Raw genomic sequence first — 20,745 nt, 5'->3', positions numbered from 1 at the left:
ATCAAGTCAGCTGTGAATAACTACTTCTCTACAGAAGAGAAGACCCCTTCAGCTTTGCCACATAATAATCTGACCACTGGAGTGACAGTCCCATCATATTCAAAGTTTATGTCCATACTCAGAGGGAGGGGATTTGTGTGACGTCTTACACCGGGGGCCAGGAATCTTGGGGCCTTCTTAGAATTCCGCCTCTGCACGTGGAATGACTAACACTCCCTCCTGCGGCATGAGTCTTTTGAGGTAATGGGAGTGCAGATGCATCAGGAACCTAGTGAAGGTGTGTCTCCCCCCTGCTGTCCTCCCTCTGGACCACATAAAGTGCAGGCATCCCAGGAGCCACTTCCTACCTCCTCTTTGCCTCCCTTTTAACAAAAATGTTATCAGCTTGGGCCTGATTGCTGGTATTTTTCTCTTCAACTAAGTTAAGGATGAAAGATGATGGAAATAAGCTTGAGAGCCTAACAGCACAGTCCATTGATGTTTCCATTTTGCGAGCTATTTTCAGGCAGTTTGATTTGAAAATTTCCACCCTTGTGACTTTTTTTCTTTGAGATGGTTCTGGAAAACGTTAAGATAACAGGGAGGACAGGTTACAACAGCATTTCCCAGAGTTTAGCAGCTTCCTCATGGCAAATTTGGGATTCAGTTTGTGTGTATGCCTGTGTGTATACATGTGTGTGTTCCATGTGGGTGTGCACACACATGCTTGTGTGTGCATGTGCACATGCGTGCACTGTATTTGTATTGCTGTGTGTGCCTGTATCTTTGTGCATGTATGTGCATTGTTTGTGCATTTATATGCACTGTGCATGTATATGTGTGCACATGTGTGTTGTTGGTGCATGTCTGTGTGCTGTGCGTATGTGTATGTGCCTGTGCACGTGCATGCATGTGTGTGCACCTGTATGTGTGTGCATGTTTGTGCATTACTGCTGTGTGCATTGATATGCACTCTGCATGTGTGTATGTTGATGGTGCATGTATGTGTCCTCTATGTACATGTGTGTGTGCATGTGCACATGCATGCATGTGTGCCTGTATGTGCATTATTGCTGGGTGCATTTATATGCAGTGTGCACGTGTGTGTTGGTGCATGTGTGCATGTATGTATGTACATGTGCACATGCATGCACATGTGTGCTTGCATGTTGCACACATGTGCCTTGCATTCCTGACCAGTGTGTCACCTCCCACGTGCCCCCCTCTTCTCCACAGTCCGCTATCGAATGCAGCAGCCTCCTGCGGACCCTCCATGGCCTGGAGCAGGAGCACCTGAGGAGGTCCCTTGCTCTGCAGCAGGAGGAAAACTTTGCCAAGGCCCACAGGCAGCTGGCCATTTTCCAGAGGAATGAACTGCACAATATCTTTTTTACCCAGATAAAAAGTGCTATTTTCAAAGGGGAACTGAAGCCAGAGGCAGCGAAAATGCTGCTGCAAGATTACTCTAAAATACAGGTAATGCCTCAAATGAGGCTCTCTCTGATGGAGGAGTCATTTTCCTGAACTGTTTCGGTAAATTTCTCCTCTTTCTGAGCTAAGTCCTGTCTCTTCTTTTGTGCTGGGTTCCAGTGAACTAATGCTGTCTTCCTTCGACCTCTTGATGTGGCGGCTGAGTTTCCAGTAAGCAGGGCAAATGGGGGCTTGAAGCACAGGCCTTAGACTCAGGCTCACCTGGACTTGCATTCCAGTTCCACTACCCATCAGCTCTGTGAATTTAAGCAAATTGCCTAACTTCTCTGAGACTCAGTTGCCTCACCTGTAAAATGGGGGTAATAGAGTCCCCACACTAAAAGGGGCATGATGGAGATTTAATGATCTAATTCATGGAAAGGCAGTGCTTGGCACAATATATGTTTAATATATATAGTGGTTAAAAATATATATGTGCATATACGTACGTGTGTTCACATGTGTGTGGTGATGTATGCCTAGGGTTTATGATCTCTGCCTCGATATTCTTAGGTGAATTTGTGGGTGTTTTTGCATGTAAGCTTGAGTGTGAGTGTCATTAACCCAGACTGAATAAATTCCTAGATGGCTGTGAAAATAGTTTATGAGACTGTCACTATTTTTATGAGGCCTGCCTGAGGCATTTTACCTGTGCCTGTACACACTGTAGTACATCACTGATGTGCAGTAATGCACCAGATTTCTGGTCCCGGCACAGGCCTCGTGAGTGAGAGCTGCAACAGATCAGGGCTGTCCCAGGAGGAGACCAGGCGGCCCTCGTGGGCCTTTTGGAAAGAGAGGACCACTGTCAGAAGGCACTGGGCATCTTGGCGTGAAGAGAGCTAGCCAGCCTCTCCGTTTTGCTCTTGGTTTTTCCCAGTAAAACTCTAGGAGAGTAAATAAAGTCCTGGCTAGGTATTCAGACCCCACAGCATCACTTAGGGATTAACAGATTTTGCTGTCGTTTTGCCCGCTCCTCATGATAAGCTGTGGCTGACTCTCCATGCTGGAAAGAACACGTGTTACTGTTAATAATACTGGGGACAAAAAAGTAACAGCCCTGGTGACAGTCCCAAGGCACAGACAGGTTAGTATTTGAGGATCCCGACTCTGAGCTGCACGACGTCAAGGGCTCAGGTCAGCTGACTCACGTGATCCAACTCCGTAGAGGATAGAAGTGTCACCACAGTGTTCCTGCTCTATTGATTCTGCTGCCAGGAGCTCTCAGAGAGAAGCTGGCATTTGGCCACATCCCACCGACCATTCTGCTTTTCACTGGCAGGGGAGTGCAAATCCTCAGGTGTTGGACCTGGAGAGACTATATCTTTTGTGTGGAAAGGAAAACACCATACGTTTCTTATTGAACAAAATGTTGAACTTTCGGGTAACCCACTGCATGGACAGTATTTCCCCAGATGGAAAAAAAGACAGCAGAGCCGGTCAGTGGGATAGTACACTGAGGCTGATGTTTTAATTACCGTGGGTTTAATTACTGCTGGTCTAATTTTTATGCTACTGGTTGAAGCTGGATTTGGGAGACAGCCTATTATGAAGTTAAAACACAGGCCCTGGAATTAGATGGCTGAGTTCAAATCCCTGCTCAGTCATTTACTAGCTGTGTGATATGGACTCAGTTTCCTCATCTGTGAAATGGGAATAATAGTATCCGCTCCCTAAATTAAGTTACAAAAGATGAGAAATGCTCTGGGTCCAGTGCCAGGCCCAGCAAAAACACCCAGTATATGCAAGGCTATTATTACTCTCTTGTGCTTGCTTGGGTTCTTATGCATTTTGTATGTTATAAGAACTTCTTGCTACTCTGTGACCAGGCTTATCTCGTGTCCTCCATGAGTGTGGGAGTTCTGGGGTCAGAGCCGGTGGCTAATTTATCCCAGAACTTCAGCACCTGTGCTGGTGCTGTGTTTGGGGAGCGCCACAGGTGTGACTGTGCACATGGGTGAAGGATGCCTGAATGAAATTTATATTCAATTCCTAGGGAAGCAAAGTTGTTTTGATAACTCTTCACCATCTGGGTCTCAAATGCACTTTTCAAAGCCCTGATTTCTTATTAGTATGTAATTTTCTTCTAAGCCTTTGTTCGGGGCAGGGACATTTAAGGTGTTAATCCCAGGGCTTCTATTCCCATGTATTTTCTTCAGAAAGGAAATGTGATATTTTAACTGACTAGAAAGAATTTTCTTTAAATTTTATTTAAGCATACTTTCTTGATTTTTTTTTTTTTTTAACAGGAGAATGTAGAAGAGTTAATGGACTTTTTCCAGGCTAGTAAGAGATACCATCTCAGTAAAAGATTTGGCCACAGGGAGTACCTGGTCCAGAACATACAGTCATCAGAGACCCGTGTGCAGGGCCTGCTTAGCACTGCTTCTGCTCAGCTGACCCTCCTTATCCAGAAACACGAGAGGTAAAACCCCCAAGCCACCCAAAATGATGCAGACAAACAGCCTTGCCCCAACGTTCCTCATCAAAGACCATCTACTTCTGTTCATTCAGCGAACGCACTGGCTGCTCCTGACTTATTTCTTAAGAACTCTCTAGTTGGAAGAATCCTTTGCATTACAGAATTTTAAAAACATACCCAATAGTCGAGACAACCATACAGTGTGCCGACATGTGCCCATCATCAGCTTCAGTAGGTACCAGCTTGTGGGCAATCTTGAGGTAGCTATACATCCCTACCCTGAGTTATTTTAAAGCAAATCCCCAACATTTCATAGAGAAATCAATGGTGGAGGCTTTCATGAACTGTGTGATGGGATAGCCCACTTCTCCTTGAGCTCTAGGACACTGCTGGCTCTTGCATTCACCTTTGTTTTTTTTTGTTTTTTTTTTTGGGGGGGGGTTGTTTTTATTTTTGTTTTTTTTTTTAATTGAAGTATAGTTGACTTGTTAGTTTCAGGTGTACAGCACAGTGATTCAGTTATACATACGTATATATATCTATTCTTTTTCAGATTCTTTTCCCTTATAAGTTATTACAAAATATTCAGTATAGTTCCCTGGGCTATACAGTAGGTCCTTGTTGGTTATCTATTTTATATATAGTAGTGTGTATCTGCTAATCCCAAATTCCTAATTTATCCCTCCCTGCCTTTGCCCTTTGGCAACCATAAGTTTGTTTTCTACGCCTGTGAGTCTGTTTTGTAAATAAGTTCATTTGTATCATATTTTAGCTTCCGCATATAAGTGACATCACATGGTATTTGTCTTTCTCTGTCTGACTTACTTCACTTAGTATGATAATCTCTAGGTCCATCCATGTTACTGCAAATGCCATTATTTCATTCTTTTTTATGGCTGAGTAATATCCCATTACATATATATATATATATATATATATATATATATATATACGCCACATCTTCTTCATTCATTCATCTGTCAATGGACATTTAGGTTGCCTCCATGTCTTGGCCTTTGGAATTAAGTATGAATACACAGATGCTTATCTTGGATTTTGAGTATTTTTTCTCAGCAACACTGGGGTACCATGCAGCCAGGTAAATGGTGCTGCTCACTGCTGCCTCTAGCCCCTCGACAGCGTTCCTACTCAGCTAGTCTTTAGGGAGATGCATAATTGTCAACAATGAAATTTATTCTTTGTAGATTACAAGCTTTAAAATGAGTAGGGCCATGTTGATAAAGTTGGCTTTCTTAGGGCAAGCCGTGCTTTTATGAATTGGTTCTACTACCTGGGTAATTGTACTAGGACTTGGCAGCTCTCTTGCCCTCTTTAATGAGGACTCGGTAAGGTGCAAATTATGTGAACACTTCCCACCCAAAGATGCTAATGAATTTGTCACTGCAGTTAACTTGACATTCCTGATTCATTTTCACTCGAGTGAAAGAAACAGCTCCTTGCCTTGAACGGAAGCACCCAACAGCTGGTTATACCATTGGGAGCAGTTACCAGGGAAGTGTTTTGTACCTCTGATTTTTAAATCCTCTTTTAATAGGTTGGCACAGACTTATATTTCTGAAATGTGTATCTACCATTTGCTCAGTCACCTATTCATTCCTTCAGGAAGCTTCCATGGTGAATCTACTGTATGCCAAGCAGGGGGCCCAGCCCAAGGATGCAGACAGACTGGGAATGGTAGTGGTGATAGTGGCAGCAACAGAAAAACAGAACCAGTAAGATATGTATGAGGAATTGTGTCGTGTGACTGTGGAGGCTGAGAAGACCCCAAATCTGCTGTCTGCAAGCTGGAGGCCCAGGAAAGCCAGTGATGTAATTCAGTCCAGAGGCCTGAGAACCAGGGGCATCCCAGCCTTAGAGCAGGAGAAGATGAGATGAAATGTCACAGCTCAACAGTGAGGCAGGAAAAAAAAGCGAATTCCTTACTCCTCCACCTTTTATCCTGTTCAGGCCCTCAGTGGACTGGGTGCCCACCCACATTGGGGAGGGTCATCTGCTTTACTGAGCCCACCCATTCAAACGTTAGTCTCACCTGGAAACACCTGCACAGACACACTCAGAAGTGATCTTTAATCTGGGCACCCTGGCCAGTCAAGTTGATAAACAGAATCAACCCTCACACTGACTTTTCCCTACATTTTACCTCTTGGACTTTACTTGTGCCATTCCTGTCACTAGGACTTCCTAATCTACCATCTCCTCTTGGAAGATTCTATCTGTTCCACAGTGGTCCCCTTGAACGTTGCTTTCTCCGAGAACTCTTGCCCAATTGTAATTTCTCTCGGGATGCTGAGCTTTCTCTGCACATCTCTGAAAGAGCTGACCTTACCCTTCCTGCATTTTAGTAACGTCTTAGCTGCCTGTTCTCCTGCTTCTTCTGATGGTAGAGATTCCTCTGATTCAAACCAAACTAATATGGAGATGAACATTCAGCCACAGCACAGTCAAGCTGCAGGTGAGTTTGGAGAGTGTGTTAACTAACTCTGCATCTTCTTCATCTAGAGCAGGCTACTTGGATGAAGATCAGATGCGGGTGCTCTTGGAGCGGGCTCAGACAGAAGTCTTTTCTATAAAACAGAAGTTGGACAATGACTTAAAGCAGGAAAAGAAAAAACTCCACCAAAAATTAATAATTAAGAGAAGGCGAGAGATGCTGCAAAAGGTATATAAGGAATTATGCTCCTGATTCTTTACATAACCATTGTGAACACCCACCAAGTGCCAGGTTCCATGCCAGGCACTGCCATCAGAGGGCTAGGATCCAAAGGGCAACTGGGCAGGCATCCTGATGTGCCATCTACAGTTGATTGGTAGTGACTTTTTGGAATGCTGTGTCAAGATTTCTGCAGGTCCTAGCAAAGCTGAGGGTTGCAGTAGGTTAGTAATGTCTGCCAGGGCAAGGGAATAGGAGTGCTGGTTCCAGTGAATAATGACAGATGGGTGCTACAACATTTATGGAGTGTTTAATTGGCACTGTGCTAAGTGTATTATATTTAATCCTTACATTAACCCTATGAGATAGATGCTACTGTTTTCTCTTTTTTTAATGAAGAATTTGAGGCTGAGAGGGCTTAAGTGTTGTGGTCTCTTTGGGTTGCTATAACAAAGTACCAGACTGGGTGGCTTATGAAGAACCAAAATTTATATCTCACAGTTCTGGAGGCTGGAAGTCCAAGATCAGGGTTCCAGCAAGGTCGGGTTCTGGTGAAGGCCCTCTTCTGGTTGCAGACAGCTGACTTCTTGCTGGTAGAAGTCAGAAGGGTGGAATGGGGGAGGTAGCTTGGTGGGTGAGTGTGGGGCCTCTTTTATAAGGGCACTAATCCCATTCAGGGGGCTCCACCCTCATGACCTAAGCACCTCCCCAAGGCCCCCTCTCCTAACACCACCATGTCCCATGTTAGGTTTCAACATATGGATGTTGGGGGAACACAAGCATTCAGATCACAGTATTAAGTAATGAGGTCAAGGTCACATGTTTAGTGAGTGGCAGACGTGGAATTGAGCCCAGGCCTGTCTGACTTAGAGCCTCAGCCTTGTCCCTGACACGGACCTGCTCAGCTGTTTGTGAACCTCGAGAGGGGAGAGACCAACCGGCAACCACAGAAATGCATCATGTGCTCCCTACATGCTCTGGTAGCACAGAGAGGAAGTCACCATCTCCTGGGGAACCTGAGTTCTGGGGGACAAATGAGCATCTGATGCGAGCAAGGCAGGAAGGACACTGCAGGGGATGGGGAGGCGTCTTGTTCAAAGGTGAAGCACTCAGGCGAGGGTGCCCCGCTGTGCTTGGAGCTCCGAGAACATGAGAGCTGGGAGGACAGAGGGCGGGCGCTGGAGGAGGCACTCCCGGGAAGCAGCACCTCGTCAATGAGGGCAGTGTGCCGGGCTGGCAGCTGACCTTCGTTGGAGGACAGTGGGGAACACTGAAGGATTTTCAGGAGGAGAAGTGATGCCCAAAGCTCGGCCTCTGTGCGCCAGTGCTGAATCAAATCTTGGAGACAGAGTTTTGGGTGAAGTAGAAAAGAATAGCTTTATTGCTTTGTCAGGCAAAGAAGGACACAGTGGGCTCATGCCCTGAAAAACCGTGTGTCCCAACCCGGGAGGATTTGGTGATGAGTTTTGTAGCAGTGGTTCAAGGGCAGACATGCTGCTAAGGATCGGGGTGTGTGCAGGGCCCCCGCAGTTCCCTAATCTGGCCTCAGGTGGTCTCCTGATGAGCAGGTCATTACCTTCTCTGGAATGAAGAATGCTAACATCTTCCGTTTCTTGGGGGTTTTAGTTCTGTAAAAGAGCTCAGAGATACTGTTCTGTGTATCCCTTGAGGTGGAACCGGGACCCTGCCCCAAGGCTGCACTATTGTTTCTTGGCTGCTCCTCCCTTGTCTCTGCCTCCCCTCCCTTCCCTGATTAGCAGCTGTTCAAAAGGCTCCCATGCCCAGGAGCCCCACAGGTCCTGCTCAGTTTTCAAAAGGAAGATCAGATTTGGGATTTAGGAAGCTCATGTGAGCAGCCTTCGGATAGAGTTGGAGGAGCCCCAGGCTGTAGACCTTGATCAGGTCTACAGTGGGACCAGTGGGAGGCTGTAGACCTTGACCAGGTCAAAACTGATGAGAGCATGTCCTGAGCCTGGGAACAAGGACAGATTCAGAGGAGATACTAGATGCATGGGATAACACAGGTGGTTGTCTGGTGCCATTCGGGAGGGAAAGGGAAACAGAATAACTTAATTTGATTGATTAAAAACTCTGCTTTTATTATCAAGTGTTGGGCCCAGCATTCTCACCTGGACCATTGAACTCCACCCCATCTTTAGCATCACTTTATCCATCTCCACTGGCTCAAGGATCAAAGCAATGAGGCCCAAGAACACACTTCTCTGATGGTCTGGCCTGGTTCAAGGCTAGGATCTGGAAGGATGGAAGAACTGCAGATATTTCAGCAGTTTTCCATGAGTACTGTTTCTTACAGCTGCTTTTGAGAAACCTTGTGAGTGGCACAGAGTTAGAACATAGCTCCACAAAGGCAAAGGTTTGTGTCATATCCTCAGCTCTGAGGACACATTGTAGGTGCTCAACCAATATTGTAGAAGGAAGGAATTGACACTCTCTGGTCACCCGGACCCATGAACAAGACATATTTGCACAAAATAGAACCCAGACTATCCACAGGTGCACTATTGTTAATAACACCGTGACGTACATCTCTATGCATGTCAGCTTTTTCCCAGCACAGGGCCTTTATGCCTACTGCTCTTTCTCCCAGGAATATCCTTTCCCCCATCTTAACCCAACTGAGATATGACCTCATCCCTCAGGTCTCCCTTGGGTCTCCTTCTTTATTTTTTATTTTCTTAACTTTTTAAAATTGGTAGTAGCATATTATTACTATAATTACTCTTGGTGGTGATTAGCCTTTGTTGTTTTTTTTTTCCGTTATGTTTTACTACAGGATATTGAATATAGTTCCCCGTGCTATACAATAGGACCTTGTTGTTTATCCATTTGGATCTCCTTCTTTAAAAGGCCTTCTGTGACCTCCTCATTTAAATTGTCTCTCATGGATCTCAGGGGGGTTTTCTCTTAGGATATCTCAATTTTCAGTTCCTATGTGCCTGGGACTTGGTAATAATAATAGCAGACATTCATTGATGCCAATTCTGCCCCAGGCCCTTCTCTCAGAGTTACACATGTCTTCAGCAACTCATTGCATCCTCACAACTACTCTGTGAAGTAGATCCTATTATTATCCCCATTTTACAGATTAGGCAGTAGAGGCCCAGACAGGGCCAGACACTCGTTTTGGGTGGCTCATCTTGTAGGTGGAGAAGCCAGGATGGGAGCCCAGGTGGTCTGCCTCTTGGGTTTTACCGACTCAATAAATACGTGTTCAATAAATGTTGAACAAATGAAGTTTTCACTACACTTTGGGTTATTTTCTAAAGAATAATTTTGTTTTTTTGGGAGGGGGGAACAACGATCAAGTTTATTGATTCATTTAAAAACAATGCAACCTCAAACAAAAGAGGCACTGCTAAAAGCTCAGTTGGATGAGGCAGATTAAGCCTTTTGCTTAAATCCTCACCATAAATCTTTGAATTATGAAATTTGCCACCCCTTGCCTCTGGAATACTGTGATTAACATAGAGGCAGATTTTGTCTAGTCCAGAAGAAGAGAGCAAGATGGAGAGAATAGAGAGAATATTATATCTGAGTGAAGGAAGAGAAAAAAAGATGTCCTGGGTCCTTCTTTGAAACAAATGAGTAAAAGGTGGTCACATTTTACTAAAGATCAATCAGGTTACACACTCTTCTCCTTTGGGGAGGATTTGTTAAGAAGATAAAACCTTAATAGAAATTTCCTCTCTTGTTGTCTAAAGCTTGACCATGGGGAGAAATCAAGAGTCCTTCCAGTTTGGAACACGCTCTTGCAGTATTTCTGTCCTATTAGCCTATTTGCATAAAAATCTTAGTTGGTTTTAGAAGAGCAAAGTAATTATTCAAAGTTTCCATTTCGTGGTTCAGTTCTCCTCTGCTGCTACTTTGGCAATCTCCATTGGTCTTTAAATTATGTTACTTTTTTTGTTTTAAAGAATAATTTGCTAAATGTGAGGTGGTTGGGGAAAGGGCTGTTGACATTCTGTGCTTCCTGCAACCAGAGTGTTTTCCCCAAGGGCTGTGCACCCGAGTCCCACCCCCTGTTAACTGTCTGTTCTGGAACTCCTGCCAGCACAAGGAGCAGCGGAGGGAGCAGCTGTCCATCGCTGAAGCCTTCGGGGCGGCTGAGGATGCTCGCCAGTACATGCGCCAGTGGCGGAGCCTGGTGGCCGAGCACAGCGCCACCCTGGAGGAGCTGCAGGAGCGCCTGGACCAGGCTGCCCTGGACGAGCTCAGGGCCCTGACCCTCTCACTGTCCGAGAAAGCCACGGAGCAGCTGCGGCGGCTGCAGAACTCGGTGATGACCCAGGAGCTGCTCAAGCGCGGGGTCCCCTGGCTCTTCCTGCAGCAGATCCTGGAGGAGCACAGCAGGGACCTGGCCGCCCGGGCCGAGCGGCTCGAGGGCGAGGAGAGGGACAGGGGCCAGGAGGGCATCCAGAGCGTGAGGCAGAGACTGAAGGACGATGCCCTGGAGGCCTCCACGGAGGAGCAGGCGGAGCTGAGACACTGGGAACACTTGATCTTCACGTGAGTTTTAATCCCTGTGTGTTTTCATCGCCTCCTTTCCTCCCATTGGTGGGGGAGGGATTCCACCGCCTGGTTACGGGGATGGCCAGACACGTGCCATCTGACGCTGGACAGCAGTGTATTAGTCACTTATACCCACAGCCCAGGGAAGACGGGCAGTGCATGTCCCCCAGGGCCACTCGGGGGTTGCAGAGCAAACAACCAGGGCTTGTGGGGGGCAGGCTTTGTATTTGGGTTGGCCAAAAAGTTCGGGTTTTTCACGTGAGGGGGGAAACGAACAAACTTTTTGGCCAACGCAAGGGTAACAAGAGGGTGAGGTGCCCCCTGGTTCCTGTGGGAGGATGTGATGGGCTTGTTTGGACAATTACAGGCTGGCAGGGAACTGAAACCCACTGCTCATGAGTAAGCAGGGATTGCGCCTGGTCGCCTTGATGAGAAGTGTTGTGTGAAGAGGGGACCTTGTCCACAGGAGCAGGGTGGGGAGAGGAACTTGTAGTTAAGCCACATGAGGCCCTCCCTGTGTCAGCAGATGTCGGGGAGCACATGGTAGTGGGCCTTCATTCCAGGCCTTACGGCCCGCTGCACCATCTCTTTACGGGGCCCCTTCATTCATTGAATTCAAGAACCATGGAATGACATCCACTTCTGACTAGGATGCTGTAAGCCATGGCCCGCCAGCAATCCTGGTGTAACAATTATAAAATAATGGATAATTTGCACCACTAATGTTTTTAAAGCCATTGGATGGAGAACTATGGAAGCAATGAGGACAAGTTAAAATCAAATTCCAGAGGGGCCACTCTTGACAGTCCTTCACTCCCCTGCAGCATTTGCCAGCTTTTTGTGCAGACTGAGATTTGGTGTGGCCCAAAAGGGGCCATCAGTTGTGTGATAGACACCAGCAAAGCTTTGGCAACTGTTTAGGGCTGGCATGTCAGATTGGAAACTGGAGGAGCCTCGAACACGGCCCACATGGGGCTACAGAGAGGAATGAAATGTGGGCAGTGCAGACCAAAATCCTGGGTTTAAATCCCAGCACTGCCACCAACTGTCTGAGTGTAGGCAAGTTACTTAACTTCTCTGAGCCTCATCTTTTCTTGCCTGTAGAATGGGATGACAATGATTAATCATTTACGTTGCTTTCAGCAGCACCTGATACTATTGGGTTGTTAGAAGGTGAAGAAAGCATTTTATAAGAAGTCGGGGGGGTAAATTTTCTAGTTTTGATTCCATGACCCAATGATACTATCAAGGATCCAGCCCTCAACATCCTTCTGCTCCACTATACTCAGTGTGCTGCTTTGGTCTTTGTGCTCAGCCCCACATGGTTTCAGGATGGCTGCTGCAGCTCCAGGTGTCACATACATCATCTCTTTTTAACATGTGAGGCACTGATTCTTCCGATTCCACTGGGCAGGACTACATCACCAGCCCATGCCTAAACCATTCACCGGCAAGGAGAGTGAAATGGCCATGACTGTCTTAGACCAGAGGGCAGCAGACTTTTTCTATAAAGTGCCAGATAGTAAATATTTGAGTCTCTGAGGGCTACATGGTTTCTGTTGCAACTATTCAGCTCTACCCCGGTAGCGTGAAAGCAGCTACAGACAATCCGTAAGTGAACGTAACTGTGTTCCAATAGAACGTTATTGACAAAAACAGGCAGTGGGCTAGATTTGGTCTGCAGGCCATAGTTTGCCAATTCCTGCCTTAGACCACCTGGGATTCCCTCTCTGGGGCTGTGAGGGGTGTTCCTATCCCCAGCATTGTTGGAGAGTAACCCATCTAAACGAAAGCTGAGCTGATAAGAGGCAAGGAAGTGCCATCAGCCACATCTGGCAAAGCGCCAGCTCCACAGCATTGATGAGGGATTACATGAGCAAGTATATGTCAATCTTTTAACACAACCCTTGGTCTGCAGTAAGTGGATAATAAGAGGTAGCTGCTATCATCACCACCATCATTCCTGTGCTAGAAGAACTCAGATGATCAGGAGGAAAACACACATAAATAGATGATTGTGATACACAAAGCGGGAGTAATTAACCAGGTAACCGTACAGAGGATCAGGATCCTTACCAGGCTCTGAAGAAGGTACATTTTGGGTGCCGGCCAGTGACCTGGAACTGGGAGCCAGAGACAAGGGGACACTGCCCACTGTTGCCTTGCTGAGGTGGGGCAGGACTAGGCGGTGGAACAGCTGGGTGGGTCCTTGTCTGGGTGTGAAGAGGGGAGACCAGTCTCACCGCATGAAAGACAGAATCAAAACCCCCAGCAGCAGCAGCGCAGTGAAGATAAACAGTAACCGCCATCTTCCCAGTCTGTTTATTTAGAGTAGTATAGACTGTTTACACATGAGGGCGTAATTGTGCCCATTTGGCTATAACATAGCGCTCTTTTCCTTTTAACCAATGGACCCACCCATCAATATTTCCTAAAGGAACCAACCAACCCAGAAAACACTATTGACGCGAATAAACAAAACCAAAGCCCTTTGACTATTCTTTCCTCGGTATGGCCACTCCACAGTTCCATTTGGATCTTAGCCACAATTTCAATTCTGAATTGAATTGAAGCCCTTTTAATTAGAAAAGGTTGCATCGACATAGGATTGTGGAGGGGGTGTTGGGGGAGGGTAGGGGAAGGCGTCCTTCTCAGTCTATCTGCTCGGTCCATCTGTCCCCCTCTTCTCTTGATCCTGCATGCTGCTCGCTGGACGTCGGTGGTCCTCCCCATCTGCACCGAGGCCTGAGCTCTCCTTGAACCCTTTCAGGGATACCAAATAGCAGAGCATCATTCTGCAGTGTCCATCCTTCCTTGGTGGCAGTTACATCCCATGGAACAAGGTCTTCCTGGCCTCAAGGATGCAGTGCCTCCTCCTTAAGTGCTCATTCCCGGGGACTGACCTTGCTGCCAGGGAGGAGAGGTCCCAGGTGTTCGCAGAGGGTGAGATTGCCTTGGTTTAGATGAAGTGACCTCTCCCCTCCTTCTCATCTCTCTTTCTTTATGGTTCTGTCCTTGTTTAGTTTGCAATCTTTGTTAGTTTTTGTTTTCTTGAACAAACAAGATGCTGTCTTCTCCAAGCCCATACAAATCAGATCCTTAAATGCCACTTCTTATTCCCACGAATTGTTCTCAGCAGTAATTATTCAGCTCAATCTACATTCGACCAAAGTCCCTTTGCTCGATCCAGCCTGCTTTGGGCTCTTCAAAGTGTATGGATTGGACTTGACTTTCCCATTATTGGGTGGTCATCTTCTTTGACTTCATGTGGTTCCATTTTGCAGGGAGTATTATTAAAGCAGCCGCCGATTGAGTCGTTCAACAGGAAAAGAGAAATCTCACTTTGGTATCAGAAAACTCTTTATGATTTTCCTAAGGGTTAAAGGGGGTCAACTAACAATACACACAATCTGAGTCTGCTTATATACTTTGCTTATTTAAGACCCTAAAAGGTTGTAGCCTTTATTTCTGAGGCATTAAGTAGAAATGGCTTTGCACAATAGTTTTGAAACATATTTTTATAGGCTTCTCAATTTCAAGCAAGAGAGAGTTGCTGTAAACCTGGTCCTATAAAATAAGAATTAATGCATATTTTGCCAGGGAAAGTGTCTTTGAGACCTTTTTGCTAAACTCCTGCCTGGATTTTAAATTCCTTCAGGGCAAAGACCCTATCTCCTATATTTCTGTATTATCTTGGTGCCTACCTAGTGGAGGATTAAAGCCAGATCACCCTGGGCCAATCTGGTTTGAAGATGGGCAAGAATAAAGACTCAGATTCATTTCAGAGTTGCTTTCACCTTGGAGTCCACGTAAGCAGCAAACACGTGGGGTAAAGATTCTCCACGAGGGAAGGTACAAAGGAACAGCTGCAATTTCCTTAAGTGCTTCAGAAAAATTGGTGAGTCTCAGGGAACCCAAGACATGGGCTTGGGGCCTTCAGACCGCTTCTGTCTGGGGACCCAAGTCAGCCCTTTCGGTCTTATTCTGTTTCCACGAGAGAACTTTCTAGGTGAGCTGAAGTCCCACAGGCCCACATGAAGATTTTTTGAGTGATCAATGAACAGACACATGTTGCCCAAAGCAGGACAGAAGAGATGGCCTCCCCCCAGATGCTGTCTCCGGGGTCAGGGAAGGCGTTCTGTCCAGAAGTCCCAGCAGACCTCCTCTTCCATCTCATTGGCCAGACTGGATCCCCAGAGGTGGGAAAGAGAGCTTGTGGCCATTCTCCCCTGTAGAGTGGCTGTAGGCCTTGCCTGGGAGGAAGAGGGGGGCATTCCTTAATTTCCTCATTTGTAAATTGAGGACTGAGTCGCCGAAGGATTAGTGAGGGTGCAGGTAAATGTTTCCTGGGGCTGGCATAATAAAGCACCACAGACCAGGGGCTTTAAAACAACAAAAATGTATTGTCTCCCAGTTCTGGAGGCCAGAAGTCCAAATCAAGGTGTTGGCAGGGTCATGCTCTGTCTGAAGTCTCCAGGAGAGAATCTGATCCCCGCCTTTCTCTTAGCTTCTGGTGTTGCTACAATCCTCAGCCCTTGTTGGCTTGTACACCCATCATCACATGGCCTCCTTGTGTGTGTGTCTTCTCTTCTTTGAAGGACACCAGTCATATTGGATCAAGGGTCCACCCTACTGCAATATGACCCCATCTTGACTTACTTCTAAACTGCCTCTGCAAAGACCCTATTTCCAAATATGATCACATTCAGAGGTACCAGGGGTTAGGACTTGAACATATCTTTTGGGAGGACACAGTCAGCCCCTAAGGGTAAATCACTCTGCATGGTTTCCAGCACGGAATAGGTTTTCCCTAAATGAGAGCTGTCACTCATCATCCTATAAAGACCCAGCACAAGGCCCCCCTTCCCCATGACCTGCCGAGTTGGGCATCTCTCCTCTGGGCTGCTGGTCCCTACTTACAGTCTGCTGCTGACCAGGCTCGGTGGACAGTTCTTTGTCTTCATGTCTGTTCTAAACGGAGACAGGTTCTCTTCAAGGTCATGAGCGCCGGGACGTCTGTTGCCTCCTCACAGACATGCTCACAGGCTTGTCTCATTCAACTCTGAATTCTTAGCCCCGATATGATGTTGTGTCCATCATGACACACATTAGGTGCTCAAGAAATCCTTGTGGAATGAATGCCCAATTAAGGAGATGATGTTTTTTTTCCAGACGTGGATTTGACTAGTGGAGTTTGAGCTTTGAATTTACACTTTCCCCCCAGCACAACCCGCACTGTCTTCTCTCCACGAGAACACATCACTGTTCTTGCTTTTCCAGGAAGCTCTGGTCCTCTGCCTTCTCTCTGTCCGAAGAGGAGCTGCTTGGGATGAGGCAGGAAGTTCACGGCTGCTTTGCTCAGATGGACAGGAGCTTGGCCCTTCCCAAAATCCGGGCCCGAGTCCTGCTGCAGCAATTTCAAACCGCGTGGCGAGAAGCAGAGTTCCTGAAATTGGACCAGGCACTGGCCGCCCCTGAGCTGCAGGTAGGATGGGCATCTCGGGGCCTTGTGGGTGCAGAAGCGGGGCCCCCTCTGGCGGTTGATACTGTAGGATCTGGCTCCGTCACCCACCCTCAGCTCATCTCCCACCCTCTCCTCTCTGGCCCTGTTGGCATCAGCTGTTCCTGGAAGCACCTTAAGTTCTGTAGTGGACACACTGGTACCTGGGCTTTGCGCTGTCCACCAGTGGCCCTGAGTCTCTGCCACTCACGGCTCACAGCTGCGCCCCTCTCCTGAGCATTGCCCTCAGCGATGGGAGCCACCTGCCCTGAAAGGTGACTCTTCCTCCTGCCCCCTCCCTCGGCCGCAGCCAGTGACCCGCTCAGAGTACTTCTGCATGTGGCACAAGGGAGGGTGCTCAGCTCAGGTGGGAAAGGGCATCTCTCACATGGGGCCTCGTAGGGTGATGAGTGACAGATGCCTGTGGTGAGCACATGTTATGTGCCACAGAGGAGGCAACTCTTGGGTGCAGGGTTTACTCTGGAGCCCCTTATGGACCAGTCAAGGCTGCACCCTACCTGCGACCTCCACCGTGCGTGGCCCTTTCCGCCTCCTGTCCTGGTTCCCTCACCCCCCATGCCTTGCTCAGAGGTCCTCTTTCAGGAAACTGCGTGCACCCCAGTCCCTGTCTCTGGGGAATCCCACCTGAGACAAGGCCTTTGAACCTGCTGTTTCCTCTGCCCAGAACATCACAGGGCCAGCTCCTTATGGTCTCTTCGCATCTCAGTTCAAATGTCACCTGCACAGAGGTCTTCCCTGGGCACTATCCAATATCACCACTTTCCCAGGCATCCTTTATCACATGCTGCGTTCCCGCTTCTTCAGAGAATTGATTGCTATCTGCAATGTCCTGGTTTCTCGACTTACTCACAGTCTGTGCTCCCACTACCAACAAGCTCCCTGTTTGTAGTTCCCGTTCAGCACTCCATCCCAGCACCTAGAAGGTGCCTGGTGCATAATAGGTGTGCGATAAACTTTATTGACTGAACCAACCAACCACCAGATGTGGGCGGAATGCGGGGACTTCCCTTGAGTTGATACTATGTTGAGATTGAAAACATTTCGAATCACTTACACTTCCAGTAGCTCATCTGTGATTCACAGCAGGGCCAGGAGGTAGATATTTTGTCCCCATTCTACAGATGAAAGCACCGACCAGCAGAGGAAAAGTGAATTGACCAACGTAGCAGGAAGTGGAAGGACTGGTCTTGGAGCTGGTGCTTTCTGACTTTAAACCTACTGCTTCTCCTTGAGGAGAAAACAAAATTCAGGCACATCCTTGGTGCTCTCTGCCCAGCTATAAGTTCTACCGTGATCTCAAGGCCCCCTGTGGTCTGACCCCTGACCAGTCATGTGCTGGTAAACTGACTCTCATTGGGGGTGCAGAGTTCCTGATTTGTAGCATTTGCCTATTCCCCTGGTGTAAATACTCCTTCCAAGGCCAGTTTCAGGCTACCGACTTGACATCACGGTGCGTGGGGCTGGGAGGGATGCACACGATCTGCCCCACCCCCGCCCCACTCTGGCTTCCCCCGCTTCCAGTGCCAGACATTGCTCTGGGCTTCAGGGTCTCACCCACCAGCCCAGCTCTGTTCCTAAGAGGGGTTGACCCCCAATTTCCTCTTTTTGGTATTATCACCTTAGATCAGGAGATAAAAACTATAGTTCACTCATGGGATCAGCTGAGCCCAGCCCGAGTTTTTAAAGACATTGGGTGCAGGAGTCAGGAAGCTCACCATCTAGTTCTTAGGGCTCCCATGATGTGGCTGAGGCTGACGATTCTGTTCCGGCCTCAGTCTCCACCTCTGTCAAATGGGGGTCTCTGAACTCAGTGAATTACTGTGTACGTGCTTGCTTCCTCTGAGTGCTCTGGGGCAGGCCCTGAGGACATGGGGGTCTTCTGTTGCATTATCACCATGGCCATAGGAGCCGGGTCAGAGTCTGGTGGGCAGGCCTGAGTCCAGGTCTAGAGCAGGCTCTGGGAGATCATGACAGTGAAAGAGTGGAGGAAGGGTGGGTATGTGAGCTGGGAAGGGAGGAGGACTGGCCCTCATGGGGAGTGACCACCAGCTACGTATTGCACCGAGCATCTTAGATGTGGTGTGTGTTGTGTTGGTCATGCTACATTATGCTGTACTGCGTGGTGTTATGTTTTGCTATGTCATGTCATGTCTTATTGTTATATTCTCATTTATGCTACATTCTGTTATGGCATGTTGTTAGGTTCTATCGTGTTGTATTACAGTATGCTGTATTGTTATATTTTTCTGTTTATTATGTTAGATTATGTTACATTTATGTTCCATTGTGTTATGTTCTTGCAGTAATGCTATGAGGCAGGTATTATTAGCTCCATTTTACAGGTCTGGAAACTGAGGCTCAGAGATTGTAGCATCTGCTACACTCATTCATTCACTCATTCATTCATTCACTGAATATCAATTTACTGAGCACCCACAACCTCTTCTCTTTTTTAATTATTTATTTTATTTATTTATTTTCTTTCTTTTTTTTTTTTTTTCTGGCTGTGTTGGGTCTTCGTTATGGAAGCGCGGGCTTCTCTTTGTGGCGTGCGGGCTCCCGGGCGCACAGGCTTCAGAGCGCGTGTGTGTGGGCTCTGTAGTTTTTGCGGTACATGGACTCTCTCGTTGAGGCGCGCGAGCTCATTAGCTGTGGTACGCAGGCTTCGTTGCCCCGCAGCGTGTGGGATCTTAGTTCCCTAACCAGGGATCGAATCTGGGTCCCCTGCACTGGAAGGCGGATTCTTTACCACTGGACCACCAGGGAAGTCCCACACAACCTCTTCTTCGACCCCTCTCACCCTTGCTCTGGGCTTCAGGTCTTCAGGGTCTGGAACCTTCTGTTCCCACATTTTCACACTCCTGACACCTTGTCATGCGGGGCTCAGCTGCAATGTCACTTCTTTACATTTGTGAGAAGCTGGTATGTGTGTGTAGGTTGTGCAGACTGTTATTCTAGGAGGATGGTATATGTTAAAGCCCACACGTGATGCCTCCTTGAATGCATGCATACGGATGTCCTCAGCAGCCGTTCACCTCTGCAAACGTGTCCCCATCCGCCTGATGTAAGATAATAGCCAGCATGCTCATTCCGTCTCCTTGTCTTCATGGCACTCACCAACCCTCTGAGAGTGTCTTGGTCAGTTATTTGTTTTCATGTTTACTGATTTTTTTCCTCCGCTATTTTGTAAGCTTCCCAAGGACAAGGGCCTCTTCCGTCCTGTGCCTGCTCACAGAGGCTGACGGGTTGAGGTCCCCCCACTGGAGAGGAGGTGGACGCAGGTGGGGCCGCTCTCTGTCTGACTGCAAAGCTCCGGCTCTGCCCACAAGCATCCCTCTCCTCCCTTTGGCGGGACGAGCTCCCAAAGTATGCCAAGACCGAAGGCCCATGAACGGAGTTCATTCCAGGAGAGTGTTCATCTCTCCTCCCCTCTCTGGCTAAGACAGCTGTGCGGTGCCAAGAGCTGCAGGAGCCTCTCTGGGCTTGGGGAGACCAGGGGCTGCACCAACCTGCCGGCGATCACTTTCTCGCCCATGTTTTCTCCCCTCTCTCCAGCCACAGTCCAAGGCGAGGAAGCCACGCTCCAAGAGCAAAAGCAAGACAGACCTTTTGAAGAAGTGCACTGAAGATAAAATTCAGCTCTTTGAGGAACAGGCTCCCGAAGACCTGGTTGAAAAGGTCAGTGTTCCATGTGTCACTCCTCATAGCACATGGCAGGGCTGGCAGCCGCCCAGTTTAAGGGCGCACAGAGCCCTTGGGGGCCGTGACTGTCCATCTCCACCCAGCACCTGTTTTTTTCTTTTTAACATCTCTATTGGAGTATAATTGCTTTACAATGGTGTGTCAGTTTCTGCTGTATAACAAAGTGAGTCAGCTATACATATACATATATCCCCATATCTCCTCCCTCTTGCATCTCCCTCCCTCCCACCCTCCCTATCCCACCCCTCTAGGTGGTCCCAAAGCACCGAGCTGATCTCCCTGTGCTATGCGGCTGCTTCCCACTAGCTATCTATTTTACGTTTGGTAGTGTATATATGTCCGTGCCACTCTCTCACTTCATCCCAGCTTACCCTTCCTCCTCCCCGCAGCACCTGGTTTTTACATTGTGTTCCTGCAGGTGGGACCCGCCCCGCCCCCCCGCCCCTTTTC

The 20,745-nt window shown here is 47.7% G+C and overlaps 1 protein-coding gene across 2 annotated transcripts in view; it reads left to right on the top strand.

Moving 5' to 3' along the window:
• Nucleotides 1-20,745, top strand: part of EVC2 (EvC ciliary complex subunit 2) — a 143,864-nt gene that overhangs the window by 80,052 nt on the left and 43,067 nt on the right. For both annotated transcript variants that reach the window (XM_036852531.1, XM_036852532.1), the window contains exons 11-16: nt 1,216-1,455; nt 3,699-3,874; nt 6,392-6,551; nt 10,615-11,069; nt 16,353-16,557; nt 20,149-20,271. In XM_036852531.1, the coding sequence (XP_036708426.1) occupies nt 1,216-1,455; nt 3,699-3,874; nt 6,392-6,551; nt 10,615-11,069; nt 16,353-16,557; nt 20,149-20,271 (1,359 nt within the window). The remainder of the gene's footprint in view (nt 1-1,215; nt 1,456-3,698; nt 3,875-6,391; nt 6,552-10,614; nt 11,070-16,352; nt 16,558-20,148; nt 20,272-20,745) is intronic.

The sequence above is a fragment of the Balaenoptera musculus genome, chromosome 5, assembly GCF_009873245.2.
Source record: "Balaenoptera musculus isolate JJ_BM4_2016_0621 chromosome 5, mBalMus1.pri.v3, whole genome shotgun sequence".
Classification (NCBI taxonomy): Eukaryota; Metazoa; Chordata; class Mammalia; order Artiodactyla; family Balaenopteridae; genus Balaenoptera; species Balaenoptera musculus.
The sequence above is the reverse complement of the archived record's forward strand: the minus strand, read 5'-3'. Positions and strand labels throughout refer to the sequence as shown.